This window comes from Hyperolius riggenbachi, chromosome 1, assembly GCF_040937935.1.
Source record: "Hyperolius riggenbachi isolate aHypRig1 chromosome 1, aHypRig1.pri, whole genome shotgun sequence".
In the NCBI taxonomy this organism is placed as follows: Eukaryota; Metazoa; Chordata; class Amphibia; order Anura; family Hyperoliidae; genus Hyperolius; species Hyperolius riggenbachi.
Genome location: NC_090646.1, coordinates 391,955,773 through 391,977,360, shown reverse-complemented (window position 1 = coordinate 391,977,360; position 21,588 = coordinate 391,955,773). Strand labels below are relative to the sequence as shown.

The 21,588-nt window shown below is 45.2% G+C and overlaps 1 protein-coding gene across 10 annotated transcripts in view; it reads right to left on the bottom strand.

The window, feature by feature from the left end:
- ELAVL2 (ELAV like RNA binding protein 2) overlaps positions 1-21,588 on the bottom strand; it is a 197,939-nt gene that overhangs the window by 34,870 nt on the left and 141,481 nt on the right. For all 10 annotated transcript variants that reach the window (XM_068234533.1, XM_068234525.1, XM_068234557.1 and 7 more), the window contains one exon: positions 5,264-5,417. In XM_068234533.1, the coding sequence (XP_068090634.1) occupies positions 5,264-5,417 (154 nt within the window). The remainder of the gene's footprint in view (positions 1-5,263; positions 5,418-21,588) is intronic.

Here is a 21,588-nt window from a genome sequence, read left to right as displayed (position 1 = left end):
CCGATCGGGATCCGGTCCGTTTGCATGGCAAAACGCAAGTGTGAACGGGGCCTAAGTGATGTCCAATCAAGATTTAGACCAAATATTGGAAATGCCCTAGTTCTTAATAGATGTTAATTAGCTTAAAGAGAACCCGAGGTGGGTTTGAAGATTATTATCTGCATACAGAGGCTGGATCTGGTTATACAGCCCAGCCTCTGTTGCTATCCCAAACCCCACTAAGGTCCCCCTGCACTCTGCAATCCCTCATAAATCACAGCCACGCTGCTGACAAACAGCTTGTCAGAGCTGGACTGTTTATCTCTATAGTGTCAGTCTGCTGCTCTCCCCGCCTCCTGCAGAACTCCAGTCCCCGCCTGCATCCCTTCCCTCCCTGCTGATTGGAGGGAAGGGACGGGGGCAGGGACCGGAGCTATGCAGGAGGCGGGGGAGCAGCTGAGACTGACACTACAGATGTAAACACAGCCTCACAGCATGGCTGTGATTTATGAGGGATTGCAGAGTGCAGGGGGACCTTAGGGGGGTTTGGGATAGCAACAGAGGCTGGGCTGTATAGGCAGATCCAGCCTCTGTATGCAGATAACATTCTTTAAACACACCTCGGGTTCTCTTTAAATATATCAGACTTAATCTAGTAATAAACCTGTATAGTGTGTAAGTCCACTATCCTGAAAAATTGTGAAATTTAAAATACAGGTATTTCCATGCAAATAAAATATACATTTGTTCTAGAGCAAGTTGAATTTGCCCGGGGCTTCTTATGGTCCCCCGCAGACATGCTGTGCCCGCGCAGCCACTCACCGATGCTCCTCCCCGGCTCACTTCTGGAATTTCTGAGTTTAACTGCTTCCCGACCGCGTCACGCCGATGGTCGCGGGGGCAGTCCCAGGACCTCCTAACTCCGATCGGTGTAAAGTCCTGGGGTTTCAATTTGCAGGAGATGGATCGCACGCATCTCCTGCTTGGTAGGCGATCGACGCCTGGAGACTGTTAGACGGCGAAACCACCGTCTAAATACGGTGTACAGCGCTTCGATCTACAGCAACAATGTACTGGGGACGGCCGTGTGAAATGGCTGTCCCCTCTTTAATCTCAGCGGTGATCGGCTGGCCGGGGGAGGGTGGGGGTAATATATAAAAAATAATAAAAAAACCAAACAAACAGGAAAATGTATTAAAAAAAAATAAACATTTATAAAACAAACATCGGGGGGAGGGGGGGCTTGGGCGCCTGACCCCACCAACAGAGAGCTCTGTTGGTGGGGAGAAAAAGGGGGGGGGGGGGGTGCGTGTGGAATCCACTTGTGTGCTGTGTTGTGCATCCCTGCAGCTTGGCCTTAAAGCTGCAGTGGCCTATTTCACAAAAAAATGGCCTGATCTTTGGGGGGGGGGGGGGAATTCTAAAGCCTGTGGTCCTGAAAAGGTTAAAGTCGGAAAACCACTGCACCTGCGCAGCCGTGTCCTCGCTCCTGTTGAGGGCACCAGGAGCATACTGCTCTTGGTGGTGTCAGCGGAAGCAAGGGCGCGGCTGCGCAGGCGCAGTGGTTTTCAGACTTTAAAGTCGGAAATTCCAGAAGTGAACCGGAGGCGGGGCCGGCCGGAGCATCAGTGAGTGGCTACGTGAGCACAGGGGGACCATTAGAAGTCCCAGGTAAGTTCAACTTTTTCCCCCCTACAGTACTCCTTTAAGGTATAAATACTACGTACTAGAAAGCCACCCACTTCCATCTCACTAACCTAGGGACATGCCGCATGCATCTCTACTTGATAACTAATACCCCACTTTTATAAGGTGACTCCATATTCACTCACCGCCACATTCAAGCTCCCATTCACGGCATCTCCATGCCATTCCTGTATTGGTCTTGTGCATTCATGGGTCCACTTTCGTATCCGGCGTCTACAGTACAATCTCTGCGCTCCACAGACCCGCTACACACTCCAGCACCATCTTGTGGCGGAAATTGAAAATGACTGATTTTTGAGCCAATTTAGATAATTGGGGATTTACTGAATCAAAAGGTTAAACCATCTTAGCCTTGTTAGTAGGCTTTAGTGGGAGCTTTTTTGAAATGCCGCTGATCCATTTAAGTCTCTGGTATCAACACACATAAGCAATAGAACACAGCAGTACATGCATCCAGCTACATTTAAGTGGTCAGCAGGTGCTCGTCAGCCAATCAGGATGCACTGTCATACACCCTTTACCTGCCATACCACATCCAGCAGCCATTAGCATCCAGGTGGGAGGCCTCAGTCGGACGCCATCGCAAGACTGCGTTGCCAGCAGGACCGCCCCGTAAGTCTCTGGTACCCTGCAATTGGGATCCACGAGGACCATTGCAAGGCACCCATTTGTGACTTAATGTAATCCTCTGCTAGAGCGAATCTTTTCAGGGGAAAAAAAAAAAAACTGTATATACACATTTTTAAAATTGTATTCATTGCTTCATTTAATGCCTTTTGTATGCTCTTCTTTAGTTCTGTGTATGGGAGTGCTGGCAAGTCATTTTCAGTTTCTGCTCCAAGATAGTGCTGATGAACGTCGGAAGTGGTGAGGCGGGTCTGTGGAGACGCCAAATACGGAAGTGGAGGCACGGATGAGCGAAACCTGTACAGGAATGGCGTGGATAGACGCCTTGAATGGGAGCCCAAATGTGACAGTGAATATGGAGTCACGTCTTATTGTAAGGTATTAGTAATTCAGTAAAAACGCATGCTGAACACCCCTACGTGGGTGGGACAGAAGTGGATGACTGGTCAGTACGTAATATCTATATATAAGAGCTGGAGAGATGTTGGGTGCCAACTGTCTAGAGAAAGCCAGAATTGCACCAGAAACAAGCACGCAGCTAATCTTGTCAGTTCTGACAATATGGTCAGAAACCCCTGATCTACTGCATGCTTTTTTATAGGTCTATGGCTAAGTATTAGAGGCAGAGGACCAGCAGGGCAACCAGGCAACTGGTTTTGTTTAAAAGGAAATAAAATATGTCAGTCTCCATATTACTTTCATCTCGGGGTTCAATTTAAGGGACAAAACTATAGTGTACCTCCTCTACATATCCTGTACGGTAACATTCTTTGATTTTGCAATTTGAAGTCCGTGTGGGTTAACAAGTCTTGCTGTTTTTAAGGAATATAAAAATAAAATCATGTTTTTAACCTGCATGTGATGTGCCTAAATCTTTGTGGAATCAATGTATTGGATGTTTTTCTTTTTTTAAAGGCACTTGCTGAACAACAATTTCTCAGGTCAACTGCAAAATAAAGCAGGGCTGAGGCGTTTGTACAAAAATCTTCCAACTCCAACGACTCAGTTTATGAAACCACCAACTCCGACTCCAGGTACCCAAAATGCCTCAGACTCCTTGACTCCAACTCCTTAGCCTAATCCTTACTAGGGCTGTGGATTTTGTCCAAAAATCCGACCAACTCCTCAGTTTATGAAATCACTGACTCAGACTCCAGGTACCCAAAATTGCTCCGACACCTCAACTCAGACTCCAACTCCACAGCCCTGAAATAATGTGCAATCAGCTAGGATGACTGGCATCTGTATAAATCCTTGCCAGGGAGTGCTTTATTAAATAAAGGAAATACAGAATCTCCCATGAGAAGGACTAGTCCAAAACCTGTCAGATATGTAAGCAACGACAACATGAGAAAAGTAATTAACAGTGCATTTTACTCTGGAAGAAAGATACAGGTTGTCCCCGGGTAATGAACGAGATAGGGACTGTAGGTTTGTTCTTAACCTGAATCCATTCTTAAAGGGGAACTGAAGAGAGAGGTATATGGAGGCTGTCATGTTTATTTCCTTTTAAGCAATACCAGTTGCCTGGCAGCCCTGCTGATCCTCTGCCTCTAATACTATTAGCCATAACCCCTGAACAAGCATGCAGCAGATCAGGTGTTTCAGTGGTTCAGACTTATAAGTCTGATCTGACAAGACTAGCTGCATGCTTGTTTCTGGTTTTAATCAGATACTACTGCAGAGAAATAGACCTGCAGGGCTGCCAGGCAACTGGTATTGATTAAAAGGAAATAAACATGACAGCCTCCATATACCTCTCTCTTCAGTTCCCCTTTAAGTCAGGACATTGTGCTATCCCTGTCCCTTGTGCCTCCGGTATTCCCCTATTTGTCTCCCTCGTACCTCCTTATAGCCCTCTTTTGCTTCCTATGTCCCCTTACCCAGAATAGGCGCAGTGGAAGCCGCATGGAGACTTCTCACCTGTTCCATGGTGTTGAAAGGTCTAAGCGTGCTCCCGGAAAGCTGCGCGGCCCATTCTCTCTCCCTTCACTGTTCCCTGGCGGGTCCTCTTGCGTCGCATAATGATGCAATCAGGAAGAGCCATCACAGGCTCTTCCTGATTGCGTCATTATGCGACGCAAGAGGACCCCCCGGGGAACAGTGAAGGGAGAGAGAACAGGCCACGCACTTCCCGGGAGCACGCTTAGACCTTTCACCACCATGGACCAGGTGCAAAGTCTCCATGCGGCTTCCACTGCGCCTATTCTGCACAAGGAGCGGGCAGAAGAACAGGTAGTCCCCCGCATCGTGACATCATTGGCGGGCGTTCGTAAGCCGGGGACTACCTGTACTTAAATTTCACTGTTTCCTGCGAAAGTAGTCTTCAAGGCTACATAGCGTTCAGGGCCCATCATATTCAAGTGAACTAGTTTTGCATTGCTTTAAAGATGCATTTTCCATAAATATATTTGTGAACCAGTCACTTTGTGAGAACATACACTAAAGCACAGAGCTATGTACTAGCTTGACAATTAAGCAATTATATACTGTATGGTCGCATGACATTCAAAATACAACCAGTGTATGATCAAGAAGCCCCTAAACATCCTAATACTAGCTTGGACCTTGCACCTAATCTTAAAAGAAAAAGTTATGCATTTCTACTTTAAACTTCGTACAGAAAAAAAAATGTTTAACAAAATTCCAGAATAAGCACTAGGACTATTTCAACACAGTAGTTTGAACATTAAGATTACAGCAGCTGTAAATGACAGGTCACAAAACGCGCTTCTAAACCTGCAGCTTCAGGGTGGAAATGACTCGTCTAGCTCACAACATTCAACAATCTATTTTTGTATATGCATATTTATGAACAATTCCAGCAGAAAATTGCATTTTCTGGCCCGCATATCACCACCTTTTTGATATGTTCTGGAGGCAAGACTGCTCTACTTGAGAAAAGATTTCACAAATTGAAAGAAAAAAAAAAAAAAGACTGAAAACTTACCAGTTACTTGATCAACTAAAATGCGAGATGTAATTATGCGGCCATACTGGGAAAACAGCTGTTCTAGCTCTTTTTGAGTCATTGTTTTTGGAAGTCCACTCACATACAGGTTTGCATCACGAATAGAAGCCGAACTTGGACGAGCATAGGACACCTAAATGGGGGGAAAAAGGCTATTTTATACAACTCTTATGATGGGCGTAGATACAGAATATCTGACATGTAACGTGTTCTTTAGGTCTTGCACAACACCTTCCATTCTTAGCTGGTCATTGGATGTCCAGGCTTCATTAAGCCCATTTCATACAGGCAATTAGAGACTGCAGACCCATCACCTCTCAGCTGCTCTGCTGAACCCACCAGGCATTAGGAAGTGCTCAGTATATGCATTTGGGAAGGGTCAGTCTCATGCAGGCACATCTGAGCACAGCCACACTCTTCTGCAACATGAGACCGTTCTTTATAGCCATGTAATCACTTAAAGTGAACCAGACTAAAAATCTACTCAGCAGCACTGAAAAGGCTTGGTGTTTAACAGGTTGACAGCATCAGAACTGTGTCATACCCAGCCTAATTTTTAGCTGCTTAGAAGCCAAGCTCCGCCCCATCAAAGAAAACTGCCCGGACATTTTTCCGCTGATGCTGTGCAAAGCATGATTGGATTTCTGAAGTTCTCGTTGCTTAGCAACTGGGGGGGGGGGGGGGAGATCAGGACACAGGACAGTTGGAACTGTGTCTCATGCTCCGTCACCTCCTTTCAACCAAAAAGATGGCTGCCCTCTTGAAATCACAAACCTTTGCCTGTTCTTTTAAAACAGGGCAGGTAAGAGATTAGATTACCTATTTTAACATAACTAATGTAACTTAATGACAGTACGTTTGTTTAGGTTGAAGTTTCTCTTTAAACACAGACATGCGTAAAGTTACAAAATGTTACAATTTCATGCAACCGAAAAGGCACACACAGGCTGGCAGATTGGAAGCAGCCATCCATTTATTTTTTAAACACAGATTACATAGAACAACTGCTTGAAAAATGTTCTGCCTGACTCATTTTGGTAAGCAGCTGGATATCATGGTTCTCTTATCAGGGTGGCACATGCAGAGGAGGCAGGACCAGCCAGGAGAGCAGATAAAATTAGGAGGCAGTATCACTTGCTCACAGCTCTCGTCCCACATGTCAGCAGCAGCAGACCGGAAGAGTGTGAGAAAGGTTGTCAGTTACATTGTATAGCGCTGCTGCCCCTTAGTTTGCTGCTTGGTTTACCATCATGCAAACCTGAATCATTTAATTCAGGAAAACAACAATAGGGGGCAGCACCACAGTTGACTGGTACATTAGACAATCTTTCTCACACACTCCTCTCCCTCTGCTGCTGACACATGGACGCGAGAGCTGCATGTGTGTGCATCCTGCCTAAAAATATATTATTCACTGCTTTCCTGCCTGGCTCCACCTCTGCATGTGCAGGAGGTAAACTGATCTTGTATGAGTCCGTGTCTGTGTAAGTTTTTCCACGGGGTGTGAATGTGCACACAGCAACACCCAGCAATTACAAGGCAGAAAAGCACAGACTGCAAGGGCCAAGGAGGGAACAATATCAATAGGGGGAGGAGCTGGAAGCTACTCAGCCAGCTCTGGGGCCCTGGGTAATTGCCCAGTTTTTCCCTATGGAAGTGCCAACACTTTATGTCCCTGTACCGCCCACTTAATTGTTCATGCCATCCAGCTGGATAAAAATTCTGGGGAGAACACCATCACAGTTTTCTTCCCAAAATGGTTTTCCAGCCAGGTGGCATGAAAAAGTAGCATAACAGGGTAATACAAGGCCTGTGCAAGCCTCTTACAACATACGAGGAGGATGAGGAGGCAAGCCAATGACAGCCGGGTGCTCACCAAAATTAGCTGGGTGGAGTACCTGGCTAAAAAGCCTGGGGAGAACACTGCATTCAAAGTCCAGCTTTCCTGCACAGGAGATTGCACCTCTGCATTTCATCCTGCTTGAAGTTTGCCATCATGAAAACGATGGACATTCTGCAAAGTTTTCACGAAGATGCAAGATCCATGAAATACTTAGCAAATAAGAGTCATGGACCAACTAAATGGAAAACAGCTAGAGTTGGTTTTGTTTTTTTACTGCAATTGCATGTGAATTGTAAAGCTGCAAAATGTTGGCATTAGAATAGTTAGGCCTTACAACAATGCTGTGGGATACTAAACTAGCCACTCATGATCATTCTAAAAAGGTCTTTAGGAAAGTTCTTTTGCATTTTATTTAGTATGCTTACTTCAGTAGGGCAGGAGACAAACAAAAATACAGGGCAAAAGTTTTGGGGAGTAGAAAAGACATAATGAAGAAATTAATTATCTGAGATTACTTCAGTGAAGTGAGCCACTACAAGTAGTGTTGAGCAGATTTGTAAGGTCTGTTTGCTCTGTCATTGCTGTTTGTTTTCATATGTTGTATCCATGTATGTTGGATGGTTATACCAGGGCTATGGAGTCAGAGAAATTTTGGGTACCCGGAGTTGGAGATTTCATAAACTGAGGAGTCTGAGTTGGATGTTTTTTGTACAAAATCCACAGCCCTGGTAAGTATTAGACTAAGGAGTCAGAGTCGAGGATTCAGAGCCATTTTGGGTACCTGGAGTCTAAGTTGGAGTCATAAACTGAGGATTCAGAGTCAGAATATTTTTGCACTGACTCCACAGCCCTGGGTTATACTGTATGTACCATTTGATAATTTCTTTTCACAAAGAGATTTTGAAATTAAAATAAAAAACGAAACAAAAAATAACGTATCTGCATATAACACCACCAATTTTGATTGAGAACATTTGAAAACATGCACAACCCTTGAGTAGGGATGATCAACGAGATGCACATATTTATGAGTTTATGCAAATACTAGTAGACCTAAGCTCGTTTAAAAACAGGCTCTAGGTCTGTCTCACCGCCGCAGGTCAGTACGCATACGCACACACCCTTCTGCCCGAGCACACACACCCACCCAGCTAACTGGCCCTGTCCTGTACCAAAGGCTGTCCGTGCTGTGCACATGCGCAGTGTAATGTCAGGCTTGGCAAGTTACCAGCTCACAGCTCCGCTCCTATGCCCCAATCTATCACCACCTTCTTCACCCTGTGTGGTGCGTCCACTCTTGAACGGGACGTGAGGAAAACACCTGCCCGACTTCAGTTACACCCAGGCCTCGTAGGTGCAAGGTATAGGAGCTGAACGTAGAGTGAACTATGTAACTCACAAGAACCTAACAGGAGATAAGCAAAGTCCAGTAACAATCCGAAGTCATACACGTATAATCAGAAGTATCGAGGTACACAAGGAGCAGGCAAAATCAAGGTCAGGCAATCCTAGGTCAGTCTGGGCAGAGATCAGAGAGTAGTCTGGTATCAGAAGGTCGATTCAGGCGGCAGGCAGAGTATTCAGATCCCAGGCAAAGTCGGTACACAGATAATAAATCACACCCAGCAGAAGCACACAGCCAAAGCTATCACAGGCAATGACAGAAAGCACTCAGGTTTAAATACTTCATGCAACCAATCAGTGGCCAGCCACATACACAGCAGCCAATAATCCTGTTTAAGTGCCAGCTGACAGATCAGCTGACACAGGTAGCAATACATGTCAGCTGACTAAACAGTCAGCTGACCAGCAAAACATCCTGACTGTGTGTCAGCTGTAGCATACTAGTTAAGGGCATCGCCTCCGACGTGAGAGACCAGGATTTAATCCCGGCCAGGGTCAGCATCCATTATTTTAGGTTTATTAAATAAACCCCTGCCTAAGTGTCAGCTGACATTACCTCTGTTGCTGCCTCAGACCATACTGCGGCCGAGACATCTGCCCACCAGTATGCGGAAAGCGATCCTCAATGTGCGCTTCACCGGGTGGACGACGGCCACCAGCATACGGAAGTGGAGGACCAGACGCATGAATCAGTTGCACGAAACTCCACAGAATGCAGGAAATAGACTAAAATGATAGCCAGAAGTGCTGATTAACTAGTTGTGGTGATGTGCTGACAAGGTACTTCTAAAAAGGTGCTGTAGTTATTTGGGCACTGAGGGAAGGCCGCTAGTCGAATATCAATAAAAAACATTTCATATTCTACTGTTGGGCAATGGGTGATGCAATATTATAAGGTAGTAACCAATACTTTTTGATCACTAAACTTAACCCTATTCTCACTCGAACCACCCTCTACCAATGCCTATCCCCAAATGACACTCCCAAGACCCCGCTCCCTCCACCTCAGCGCTACCTTCACTACGAAACTTGCTCTTTATCTGCACAGCCTGATTTCACCATTAGGCTTTATTAATTGAATATTAATTCCACATTACAGATTTACCACCATTACTTTTGTTTGCTTCTAGAATACACTTCTGGACTTTGCTTCTGTAATACACACCATCCCAAATGCACATGCTGATGGTCCGGTTTTTGGGCTGGTGCACACCAAGCAGGTTTTGTTGCGTTTTTACAGCCGCTTGCGACTGTGGATACGCTAGGGTAATATATTTCAATGGGGTGGTTCACACCAGAGTGGGAGGCGTTTTGCTGAAACGCATACTCCCGGGCTGCTGCAGATTTTGGATTGCGGAGGCATTTCTGCCTCTAATGTTAAGTATTGGAAAAACGCAAACCGCTCTGAAAAACGCCAGTTAAGAGCGGTTTTTCAAGCGTTTTTGTAACAGGAGCTGTTCAGTAACCGCTTTACTGTAACAATATATGAAATCTACTACACAAAAAACGCTACCCAAAAACGCAAAACGCTAGGTGAAACGCTTCATAAAAAGAAAGAGTTTCAAAAAACCGCTAGCGTTTTGCAGATCTGCTAGCGGTTTTTGGTGTGCACCAGGCCTTTCTTGGGATGTGGCTTCTTGGAAATGTTCATTTTACTGTAATTTATATTTATTTTTTTAAACCCATTAGAAATCAGTTGCACGTTCTGCAGAATTTTAGAAGCTTATGAACTTCTCATTTCATAGATCCTATTTTGCTTCTTGCATCAACTTTCTGTAGGCAGTTCAGACATCTCAAGTAGGGTTGCCAGGTGTCCGGTTTTACACCGGACAGTCCGGTTTTTGTGCGCTGTGTCCGGTGCAAAAAGGCATGCTAAACCGGACAGTTAAGTTGTCCGGTTTAGAGCCCCCCCCCCCCCCGCAGCGCAGGAGGAGAACAGCGCAGCAGAGAGAGAGCTGGGAGCAGCGGTGGAGAAGGGGGGCAATCTCCCCCCCCTTCCCTCACCTTAGGGTGCTCTCTCTCCCCCGCTGTCTCCTCCAGGATGATGTGCAGGCTGGCGAGTGGCTGCAGACGGAACTTACCTCTGTGTCGCTCCAGCGCCGGAAGTTCGGGTCCCGCAGCCGCTGAGATTCGACTCAAAAAAGATCCGGATCAAAGATCCGAATCATTCATGAGCCGGACAACACTAATCAGTCTGAATAGTGTTGTCCGGCTCATGAATGATTCGAATCTTTGATCCGGATCTTTTTTGAGTCGAATCTCAGCGGCTGCGGGACCCGAACTTCCGGCGCCTGCGACACAGAGGTAAGTTCCGCCCGCAGCCACCCGCCAGCCTGCACATCATATTGGAGGAGACAGCGGGGGAGAGAGAGCACCCTAAGGTGAGGGAAGGGGGGGGGAGATTGCCCCCCTTCTCCACCGCTGCTCCCAGCTCTCTCTCTGCTGCACTGTTCTCCTCCTGCGGGGGGGGGGCACCTGGCTACCTAACCTATTCTGGGCACATATACCCCCTGGCTACCTATTCCGGGCACATATAGCCCCTGGCTACCTATTCCGGGCACATATAGCCCCTGGCTACCTATTCTGGGCACATATAGCCCCTGGCTACCTATTCTGGGCACATATACCCCCTGGCTACATATACTGGGACATATATACCCCTGCCTACGTATACTGGGACATTTACACCCCTGCCTACATATACTGGGACATATATACCCCCTGGCTACATATACTGGGCACATATATCCCTGGCTACATATACTGGGAACACTGGCTGTTTGTCATTATGTGCATTTAGTGGTGAAAAGCTGTCTCTTATGTGCATTTACTGGTGAAAAGCTGTGTCTTATGTGCATTTACTGGTGAAAAGCTGTGTCTTATGTGCATTTACTGGTGAAAAGCTGTCTCTTGTGCATTTACTGGGGAAAAGCTGTCTCTTATGTGCAGTTACTGGTGAAAAACTGTCTCTTATGTGCAGTTACTGGTGAAAAACTGTCTCTTATGTGCACTGGACCAGTACTACTGGTGAGGACAGTTAGTGACATGGCTATGTACTCTGTAATGTGCTGCAGAAGATGTCAGTGCGATATAAATACTATAAATTTTTTTTTAAAAAAGCCCATTGCTTAGCCCCACTCTACATAAAAGTGCGCTTCTGACTCCGCCCCTAACTCCACCCCCTGTCCGGTTTTCTCCATCAGCCGACCTGGCAACCCTAATCTCAAGGTAGTGCATATTTTCAAATGTTTGCATATAACGCCACCAATTTTGATAGCGGATACATGTTTTTGAACTTCTGAATCCTTTTTAGATTTCAAAATCTCTCCATTTGTGCAAAGAAATTATCAACAGGTACATACAGTATAATCATCCAACATACATGGATACAACATATGAAAAAACAAAACAAAAAACAAAACAAAAACAGCAATGAGAGTAAACAGACATTACAAATCTGCTTAACACTACTTGTAGTGGCTCACCCTATATACTTGTATACAAGCCGACCTCGTATATATGTCAACCCCAATATTTGGCCCTCTTAAGCTGGCATTTTTTAATATCTCAAGTATAAGTATATTCAGCAAAGTTGAAGTCAAGTCCAAACCACCTGTCTGTGGGTGTCATTGTTTCAGTGAAAATCTGAATCTTTCTATTGAGATTAAAGAGAAAATCCTTTAAAGTGGACCTGAACTCAGAATTCCTCTCTGCTCCAAGGCCTCATTCACACCTAAAATCTAAAAACGCAAACATTTTGCATGTTTGTGCGCTTCCCCTCCTCCCGGCGCTCCACTGTGCGCTGAGTTTCTGGTAAAAGCACTTTTGTAATTCAATCCCTGACACAAGTTAGGAAATTAACTGACTCGGAAAAGAATAAATACAATGTATTTATTCTCAAAAACACAGACGTAATCGACACAAAGTGGTTTTGTGAGCGTTTATTGCTCTTCCTATACCTTCCATTATAGTAAAAACGCCCAAAAATTGGTACAGGCACCACTTTGCTGAACGCACAGCACACGAACGGCGCTGATATGACCCTTCTCAGAGATTCATTGCACAAGCGTTTTGTGGGCGATTTTAAAAATCGACTGCGCTTGAAAAAAATACCGAAAACGCCTCTAGTGTGAACGAGCCCTAAAAGATACACAAACGCATATTAACCTTTAAACAAAACAAAAAAACATTTTTGTTACAGTTGATACAATTCCTAAAATAAATCTGCACAGTTACTACATCCTGATTCATGGAAGCAGAGATATTGTTCACAGCCTGTACTTTCAAATGGGCTTGCAAACGAGATAAACAGAGGAACACCAAGAGCCCCAATAGTGTAGTATGTATTGACAAAGGGTATAATGACAAAGAGTAATAGTTGTTATACTCACAAGCATGGGTCACCAATAGGCAACCACTGTAAAGGCAGGTGGGGAGATTATCCTGACCCCACTCAGGAATATGAAGTCGCTCTCTGTAGATAGTAGAAAAGGGTCGCAACCCTCCACCCAGGGTGGATACAATATTATATAGGAGAGAACAGAGGCGCCAAAAGGATAAAAAGGGTTTTAAATTAGCTTAAAAGCCAAAAATTTGGTAATTAGAGGAGGCAGTGGTGGACGAACTCCAGATAAAACAAAGCAACGCGTTTCACGGGTCAGTGCCCGCTTCCTCAGGCAATAGAAAAAGGAGTTACAGCATCTAGCAAATCAAACAACACTCGGCACCTTTATCTGGAGTTTGTTAATAAATAGACTGAATGTGCAGTCGTGTTGTGTCTGCTTGGAGGAGGTAAGTTCACCAATGCCTCCTCTAATTACCAAATTTTTGGCTTTTAAGCTCATTTAAAACCCTTTTTATCTTTTTGGCGCCTCTGTTTTCTCCTATATAATTTCAAATAGGCTTATCTACTTATCTGCCATGGGCAGTCATGTGATATGGGGGGGGAGGGGGGGTGGAATCAAATTAAAACTAGTGATTAGACACAAATAAGGGGGAATTACTCTTTAAATACATACAGGGTACATTTCTGTAAATTTTCCCTTGTGTTCTGTGCAATAGTTCAGGTCCATTTTAAATGCATCTGGTCCTTGCTTACTGCTTTGGAATGCTATAATGCATTACAATATGCTCTGTGTAGCAGGCTCTTATGTGTGTGCACTTGAGCCACAGAAATGCCAATTTGTGCAGACTACTTCTATGGTGCTCAGGCACAGACTGTATGAAAGCAACTGGATAGATAAAATAAAAAGCTGCTGAGGTGGCTTGTGCAGCTGAAATGGACACTTAAAGAGTGCACATTTGAACTTTTCCACTTCTACCTAAATGAGGGCCACCTCTCGCTATCCCCCCCCCCCCTCCTAATACAAGCAGAACAGCAGGGATCAAGATACAGCACTTACCAAGTCCTGTACTGGTCACATGGCAGCAGGAGCTATGCGGACTGACGTGACTCAGATGAGAGGACGGCGCAGGACTTTGTAAGTTTGACTCCTGCTGCACTGTATTACACGGAGGTGGGGAACGTTGATATAGTAAGAAGTGGCCTGCATTTAGGTGGAGATAGGAGAGAGAGTGTTGTCAATGCAGACTACAGCTTTGGCGCTGTGGGGGAGGGGGGGATTAGGGGGAAGAAATGTACCCCCCTCCCCCCAGCTACAGTACAAGTGGAGAGATTTAGACTGACTTTAATATACAATATATTGGGAGTCAGTCCTAAATTTCTTGACTTTTACTCAATGATATATGGTAGATTTGCTGAAAACTCAAGTAAACTTTTTTCACATTATCGTGGGGGTATCGTGTGTAGAATTCTAATGCAAAAAAAAGGAATTCAATTCATTCGGAATAAGGCTGTATTTTAAAATGTGGAAAAAGTAATGCACTGTGAAAACTTTCTGTATGCACTGTATGTCCAAGACAGCCATTATGCCCCCCAATCATTTTGCTTTAGGTCAAGTCCCAGTCCCACTTTAACCTCCCTGAGGTTCAGTTTTTGCTGGATTTCTGTGCAAAAAAAGTGATCTAATTAATTTTCATAACCATTTTTCCTGTAACTTACCAAAATATGACAAGAAAGAGTCCAGTATACATTTAAATAAAAAGCTTGCACAGAGAAAAAGCAAATCAAAACCATAAATTTCAAAATTACTCCCGAAAATCTGATCATTCAGTGCCCGTTTCCACTTGCTCGGTTTCCGTGCCGAATCCGCAGTTTCCACGCAGGCAAATCGTGTGAGGAAACTCTGCCATAGGGATCAATAGCGCCACCAGCCGGACTGCTTGCGCTACCGATTCAGCCGGCATCTCTATCCAAAATGGTGCGGGAGGCTGCGAACCCCATAGCCGCGCATGGGATTCTGCGTCCCCGCAGACCCGGAAGTGCAGCTTAAATGGAAACGGGCCCTCCCACTTCCAAGCTGCAGCTGCTCAACCTGCCCTAATACAAATGTAAAGGTAGCCATACATTCAGTGATGATGGGCATTTGCCCAATAGACAAATCGCTCTCCATTCAAAGCAGTGGCTGGATAGTGTACTGGTTAAGGGTACTGCCTATCACATGGGAGATCAGGGCTCGAATCCTGGCTGGGGTCAGTACATATTCAGTAAGTTGTTCAAGACAAGGCCTCTTGAGTGCATCCCAGTGGCTGCAGTTGCAAGTTACAGGAGTCAGATAGGAGAAAAGCGCTATACAAATGTTCAGATTATAATTAAAACTGATTAGAGAGAGATCTGTCGCCTGCCCATAGACCACAGGCTGATTCCTGATCAATTTCAGCATGAAATCTCTTAGGAATCTGCAGCGTTCCCTGCATAGCCATTAAAACCAGTTTGTGTCAAGTTGTATGCATGTTATCAGGCCAAATCACCAGGTTATGTCAAGTTTTGATAAAGGTTATTTGGGTAGTTTGTGTAGTGATGATTTAACCACTTCACCACTGAGGGGTTTTACCCCCTGACCACCAGAGCAATTTTCACCTTTCAGCGCTCCTTCCATTCGTCTATAACTTTATTATTACTTATCGCAATGAAATGAACTATATCTGGTTTTTTTCGCCACCAATTAGGCTTTCTTAAGGTGGGACATTATGCCAAGAATTATTTTTTTCTAAATGTGTTTTAATGGGAAAATAGGAAAAATGTGGGGAAAAAAATAATTATTTTTCAGTTTTCGGCCATTATAGTTTTTAAATAATGCATGCTACTGTAATTAAAACCCATGAAACGTATTTGCCCTTTTGTCCCGGTTATAAAACCATTTAAATTATGTCCCTATCACAATGTTTGGCGCCAATATTTTATTTGGAAATAAAGGTGCATTTTTTTCAGTTTTGCGTCCATCCCTAATTACAAGCCCATAGTTTATAAAGTAACAGTGTTATACCCTCTTGACATAAATATTTAAAAAGTTCAGTCCCTAAGGTAACTATTTATGTATTTTTTTTAATTGTAAATTTTTTAATTTTTTTTTAATTACAAAAAAAAAAAAAAATTGGGGAGTGTGGGAGGTAATGAGTTAATTTTATGTGTAAAAGTCATTTTATTTGTATGTGAAAAATGTGTAGGGTGTAGTTTACTATTTGGCCACAAGATGGCCACAGTAACTTTTTGTTTTAATGCGACCTCCAAGCTTCCTTCCGGAAGCTTGGAGGAAGAATAAGGAGGCTGGACACGTGAGTTTTTTCTCACAATGATCGCGCTGCCCATAGGAGAGCAGCTGATCATTGCGGGGCTTAGATCAACGAACGGGAATGGATTTTCCCGTTCATTGATCTCTGGGCGAGCGGGCGGCGGCGGTTTTACTAGCGGCGGGCGGCGTGTTTACGAGCGGGAGCGCGGGCAGCGTCGGGAACGCGGAAAGTACGTGTTTCTCCGTCCCTGGTTTTTAAAGGATGGAAAAAGGGGCGGAGAAATACGTACGCGCGGGGGTAAAGTGGTTAAAATGTAAACATTTTGGCAATAAATGGCTTCGCCAACCACAAGTGAAAAAAAGGTTTTGTTTTATCCTTCATATTCTATAGAAAATGGTTAAGCAATCCAATTCTGCCAGAGTATGTATACATTTAGGAGCACAACTGTATTGAACAATATTGTCGAATGTTGCTTTTGGCCACACTCCCCTCAATGTACGAATGCAGCCGTACTGCACATGTGCGAGTACAGACCATGCCTGTGCAATAGCACAAAGCTCCTCATGCACATGTTTTTCCTCTGTGCACAAGCAGATTTGTTGCAGGCCTGTAGTCGCACAGGCACATTACGGGTGCACCTTACACAGTGGGGAGTGTGGCCCTGAATAGGAGGGTTCTGGCAATCAGTGGAGGGATCTAGGAGGGTCAGGGAAACCTCTGGAGAATCTAGAGTCTTCCCTCTACTGAGTTAAGGATCAGGATTTTTTTTTTCTCTCTCTCTCAAATAGTTCAGATTTTTTTTAAAATTAGCCATGCTGTAATAGGGTATGCTATGCAGTGAGCGCGATTGCATGTGGCATGGAGAAGGGCATTGCAGTTGGTTGTTTATTTGAAGTCAAGGTCCTAAATGACCATCCTCAATATGGATAGAATGAAAGGAAATGCAACATTTTAAGTGTAGAGCAGGCAAATATTTTAAGGGAACTAGAAGTGAAGTGATATAAAGGCTGACCTTTATGTCATTTTTAATAATACCTGTTGCCTAGGGTAATGTCTGTCGTCCTTCCACAACCAACCTCCTTGTGCTGGTAAATTCAATTGTAGGACTGAGTTTGTAGTTAATGCGCTCCTGTGTCCTGTCTTCATTTTAATATAGGGAAGACTACTCATCCAATGAGGGAGAGACTAGTTTAATACATTAGGTCAACTCTGAAAGGAAAAAGTGGTGTACCTAGTTGAGTGGAACACTAAGGCTGCTTTCACAGTGGGACGTTACAGGCGCACGTTAGAGAAGCCTGTATTGCAAATCAATGGGCTGTTCACAGTGCCCACGTTGCGTTACAGTGTAACGCTGCACGTTCAATGGAAGTGCAGCATGCTGTGCGTTATAGGTGGTTTTAGCTGCGTTAGACTGTTTGCACATGCTCAGTAAGGGGAGAGTCCGCTATTGTTCCTAGCCACATGGCTAATATTCACTGCACTGTAGTGTTGTCCAGATGATGAACGATTCGGATCTTTGATGCGGATCTTTTTTGTGAGTCGAATCATCCGGATCACCACAATGAACGATTTGGTTCACAGTGGATGTCTGTAAGAAACAGGAACTGCAGCTTCTGTGCACAAGCACAATCTTCCTGCTGCATCTCTCCCTTCCCTATTAGCACCCTCAATGTGCCCTCATTCTCCTGCACCTCTCACTCTGCTGCACCCCTGCTTCCCTAGTAAAATGATTCAAAGATTCGGTTCAAAGATTCGGTTCAAAGATCCGGTTCTTTTTAATGATCCGATTCAAATCATCCAAATCATTGAAAAGACCCGGTTCCCAGGCTAGAGTAAACGGCGCACCAAGCGCCGCATAACGCAGCTCAATCTGACGTCCAACTTCAACACCACCATGCGTTGCGTTAGGGGCACGTTATGCGACCCCTAAAACGCAACGTCTTGGTGTAAAAGAGGCCTAAACAGATGCATTCTTGTAACCCTTGCCACCTAAAGATGGTGAGGTTATGGTAGGTTGCAATCCCCAGGAGGGAAGGTGATGGGACAAACTATGCAAAAAGAGTCCATTTGGATGTCTTGGACCAACGAAATGGGTCCACTTTCCTGGCGGTAACCCGTAGTACGGGGTAAGCCGCGCAGGAGGTTTTCTCAGGCCCTGCTGGGCCGATTTGAATAATTTTTTTTTTGCTGAACGCAGCTAGCACTTTGCTAGCTGCGTCAGCACTTCGATCGCCGCCGCCCGCGTCGCAAGACAGCCCCCCCCCCCCCTAGACCCCTGCGCTGCCTGGCCTATCAGCGCCAGGCAGCGGCAAGGGGTGGATCGGGACTCCCTTCGACGTCACGACGACCATGACCATGGCGACGGGGGAAGCCCTCCAGGAAATCCCGTTCTTTGAACGGGATTTCCTGATCGCCTATCGCCGGAGGCAATCGGCGGGGGCTGGGGGTATGCCGCTGAGCAGCGGCTATCATGTAGCGAGCCCTCGGCTCGCTACATGATCTAAAAAAAAAAACAAAACAAAAAAAATCGGCTGCGCTGCCCCCTGGCGGTTTTTAATATACCGCCAGGAGGGTTAATGATCGCAATGATGAATTATTTGTGTTCCTACAAAAAATAATGACCTGTAAATTGGTGTTCTTGTTTGACCTCTCCTTGGTAATACGCATCGCTTCATCTTCTATCCGGAGCACCTGAGTGTTTCTTAAATTGGTACATACATGATTTTTCCCTCTCTCTCTACTTATGGTATGTTACTAAGAAACTATGTAAGGCTTAAAGGGATACTGTAGGGGGGGTCAGAGGAAAAGGAGTTGAACTTACCCGGGGCTTCTAACGGTCCCCCGCAGACATCCTGTGTTGGCGCAGCCACTCACCGATGCTCCGGACCCGCCTCCGGTTCACTTCTGGAATTTCAGACTTTAAAGTCTGAAAACCACTGCGCCTGCGTTGCCGTGTCCTCAATCCCACTGATGTCATCAAGAGCGCACAGCACAGGCCCAGTATGGTCTGTGTCTGCGCAGTACACTCCTGGTGACATCAGCAGGAGTGAGGACATGGCAACGCAGGCGCAGTGGTTTTCTGACTTTAAAGTCAGAAATTCCAGAAGTGAACTGGAGACGGGGCCGGAGCATCGGTGAGTGGCTGCGCCAACACAGGATGTCTGTGGGGGGACCATTAGAAGCCCCGGGTAAGTTCAGCTCATTTTACCCCGACCCCCCTACAGTATCCCTTTAAAGGACAACTGTAGGTAGGGTGCCATTTTTTCCCTTTTGTGCAATACCAGTTGCCTGGCAGCCGTGCTGATCTATGTGGATGCAATCACGTCTGAACACCACCAGAAACAAGCACGCAGCTAATCTTGTTAGTTCTGACATTAATGTCGGAAACACCTGATCTGCATATGCTTGTTCAGGGTCTATGGCTAAAAGTATTAGAGACAGGACCAGCAGAACAGCCAGGCAACTGGTATTGCAAAAAAAAAAAAAAAAAAAAGGTAAACATGTTAGTCTCCCTACAGTTGTCCTTTAATCTGAATCTCTGTTCAGGTGGCCCGTTTTTGCCCACTTGTCCCTCTCTATTGTACCCCAGTTTTGTTGGTGGCTGTGATGGCTTCAGTGTTATATTAACCAGACTAGCATTCAGAGGCCTCCACCAACCCGGAAGTCACCCCATGGGAGCAGCCACAGCTGACGGATGGTGAACAGTGGTTGCTCCAATAGGGTGACTTCTGGGTTCGGCAGAGGTCTCGACGCTAGGCCTGAACAATTTTAGGAACAAATTGAATTGAGTGATTTCCTTCCGAAATTGCCAAGTTCCCCCTCTGTGCAGCCTTGGGGTCTCTCTGTGCCCCCTCTGTCCCCAAGCTGCGGCAATGCTGGACATACAGTTGGATGCGAAAGTTTGGGCAACCTTGTTAATCATGATTTGCCTGTATAAATCGGTTACAGTAAAAAATGTCAGTTAAATATATCATATGGAGACACACACACACACACACACACACACACACACACACACACTTTAGAAATGAAATGTATTGGATTTACAGAAAGTGTGCAAGTGTTTAAACAAAATTAAGCAGGTGCATAAATTTGGGCACTTATTTTATTGATTCCAAAACCTTTAAAACTGATTATTGGATCTCAAATTGGCTTGGTAAGCTCAGTAACCCCTGACCTACATACACAGGTTAATCCAATTATGAGCGAGTATTTAAGGGGGTCAATTGTAAGTTTCCCTCTTAATTTTCTCTGAAGAGTAGCAACATGGTGGTCTAAGAATCAACTCTCAAGTGACCTGAAGACAATGTTTGCTCATCATCATGGTTTAGGGCAGAGTTCCCCAACCCTGTCCTCAAGGACCACCAACACTACATGTTTTGCAGGAAACCGCAAACATTCACAGGTGAGGTAATTAGTGTCTCAGCAGTGCAGATTAACTACCTGTGTGGATTTCTACAAAACATGCACTGTTGGTGGGCTTTGAGGACAGGGTTGGGGAACGCTGGTTTAGGGGAAGGCTACAAAAAGGTGTCTCAGAGATGTCAGCTGTTTCCACAGTTAGGAACATAGAGGAAATGGAAGACCACAGGCTCAGTTCAAGTTAAGGCTCAATGTAGCAGATCAAGAAAAATCTCGGATAAACAGAAGCGACGAATGTGGTGAGAACAGTCAGAGTCAACCCGCAAGACCAGCACCAAAGACCTACAACATGATTTTGCTAAAGATGGAGTCAATGTGCATCGTTCAACCATTCGGCGCACTTTACACAAGGAGATGTTGTATGTGAGAGTGATGCAGAGGAAGCCTTTTCGCCGCCCGCAGCACAAACAGAGCCGCTTGAGGTATGCAAAAGCAGAGCTCCCCAACCCTGTCCTCAAGGTCCACCAACAGTGCATGTTTTGCAGGAAACCCCACACATGTACAGTATCTCAGCAGAGCTGATTAACTACCTCTGTGGATTTCCACAAAACATGCACTGTTGGAAGGCCTTGAGGACAGGGTTGGGGAACACTGTGCTAAACAAGCCACCTTTATTTTGGAATAAGGAGCTGTGGACTGATGAAACTAAAATGGAGTTATTTGGGCATACAAGGGGTTTTATGCATGGAGGAAAAAACACAGCATGCCAAGAAAAACCTCCTGCTACCTACAGTAAAATATGGTGGTGGTTCCATCATGCTGTGGGGCTGTGTTGCCAGTGCAGGGACTGGGAATCTTGTCAAAGTTGAGGATTCCACTCAGTATCAGCAGATTCTGGAGACCAATGCCCAGGAATCCATGACAAAGCTGAAGCTGCGCCAGGGCTGGATCTATTAACAAGACAATGACCCTAAACACTGCTCAAAATCCACTAAGGCATTCATGCATAGGAACAACATTCTGGAATAGCCATCTCAGTCCCCAGACCTGAATAATTGAAAAT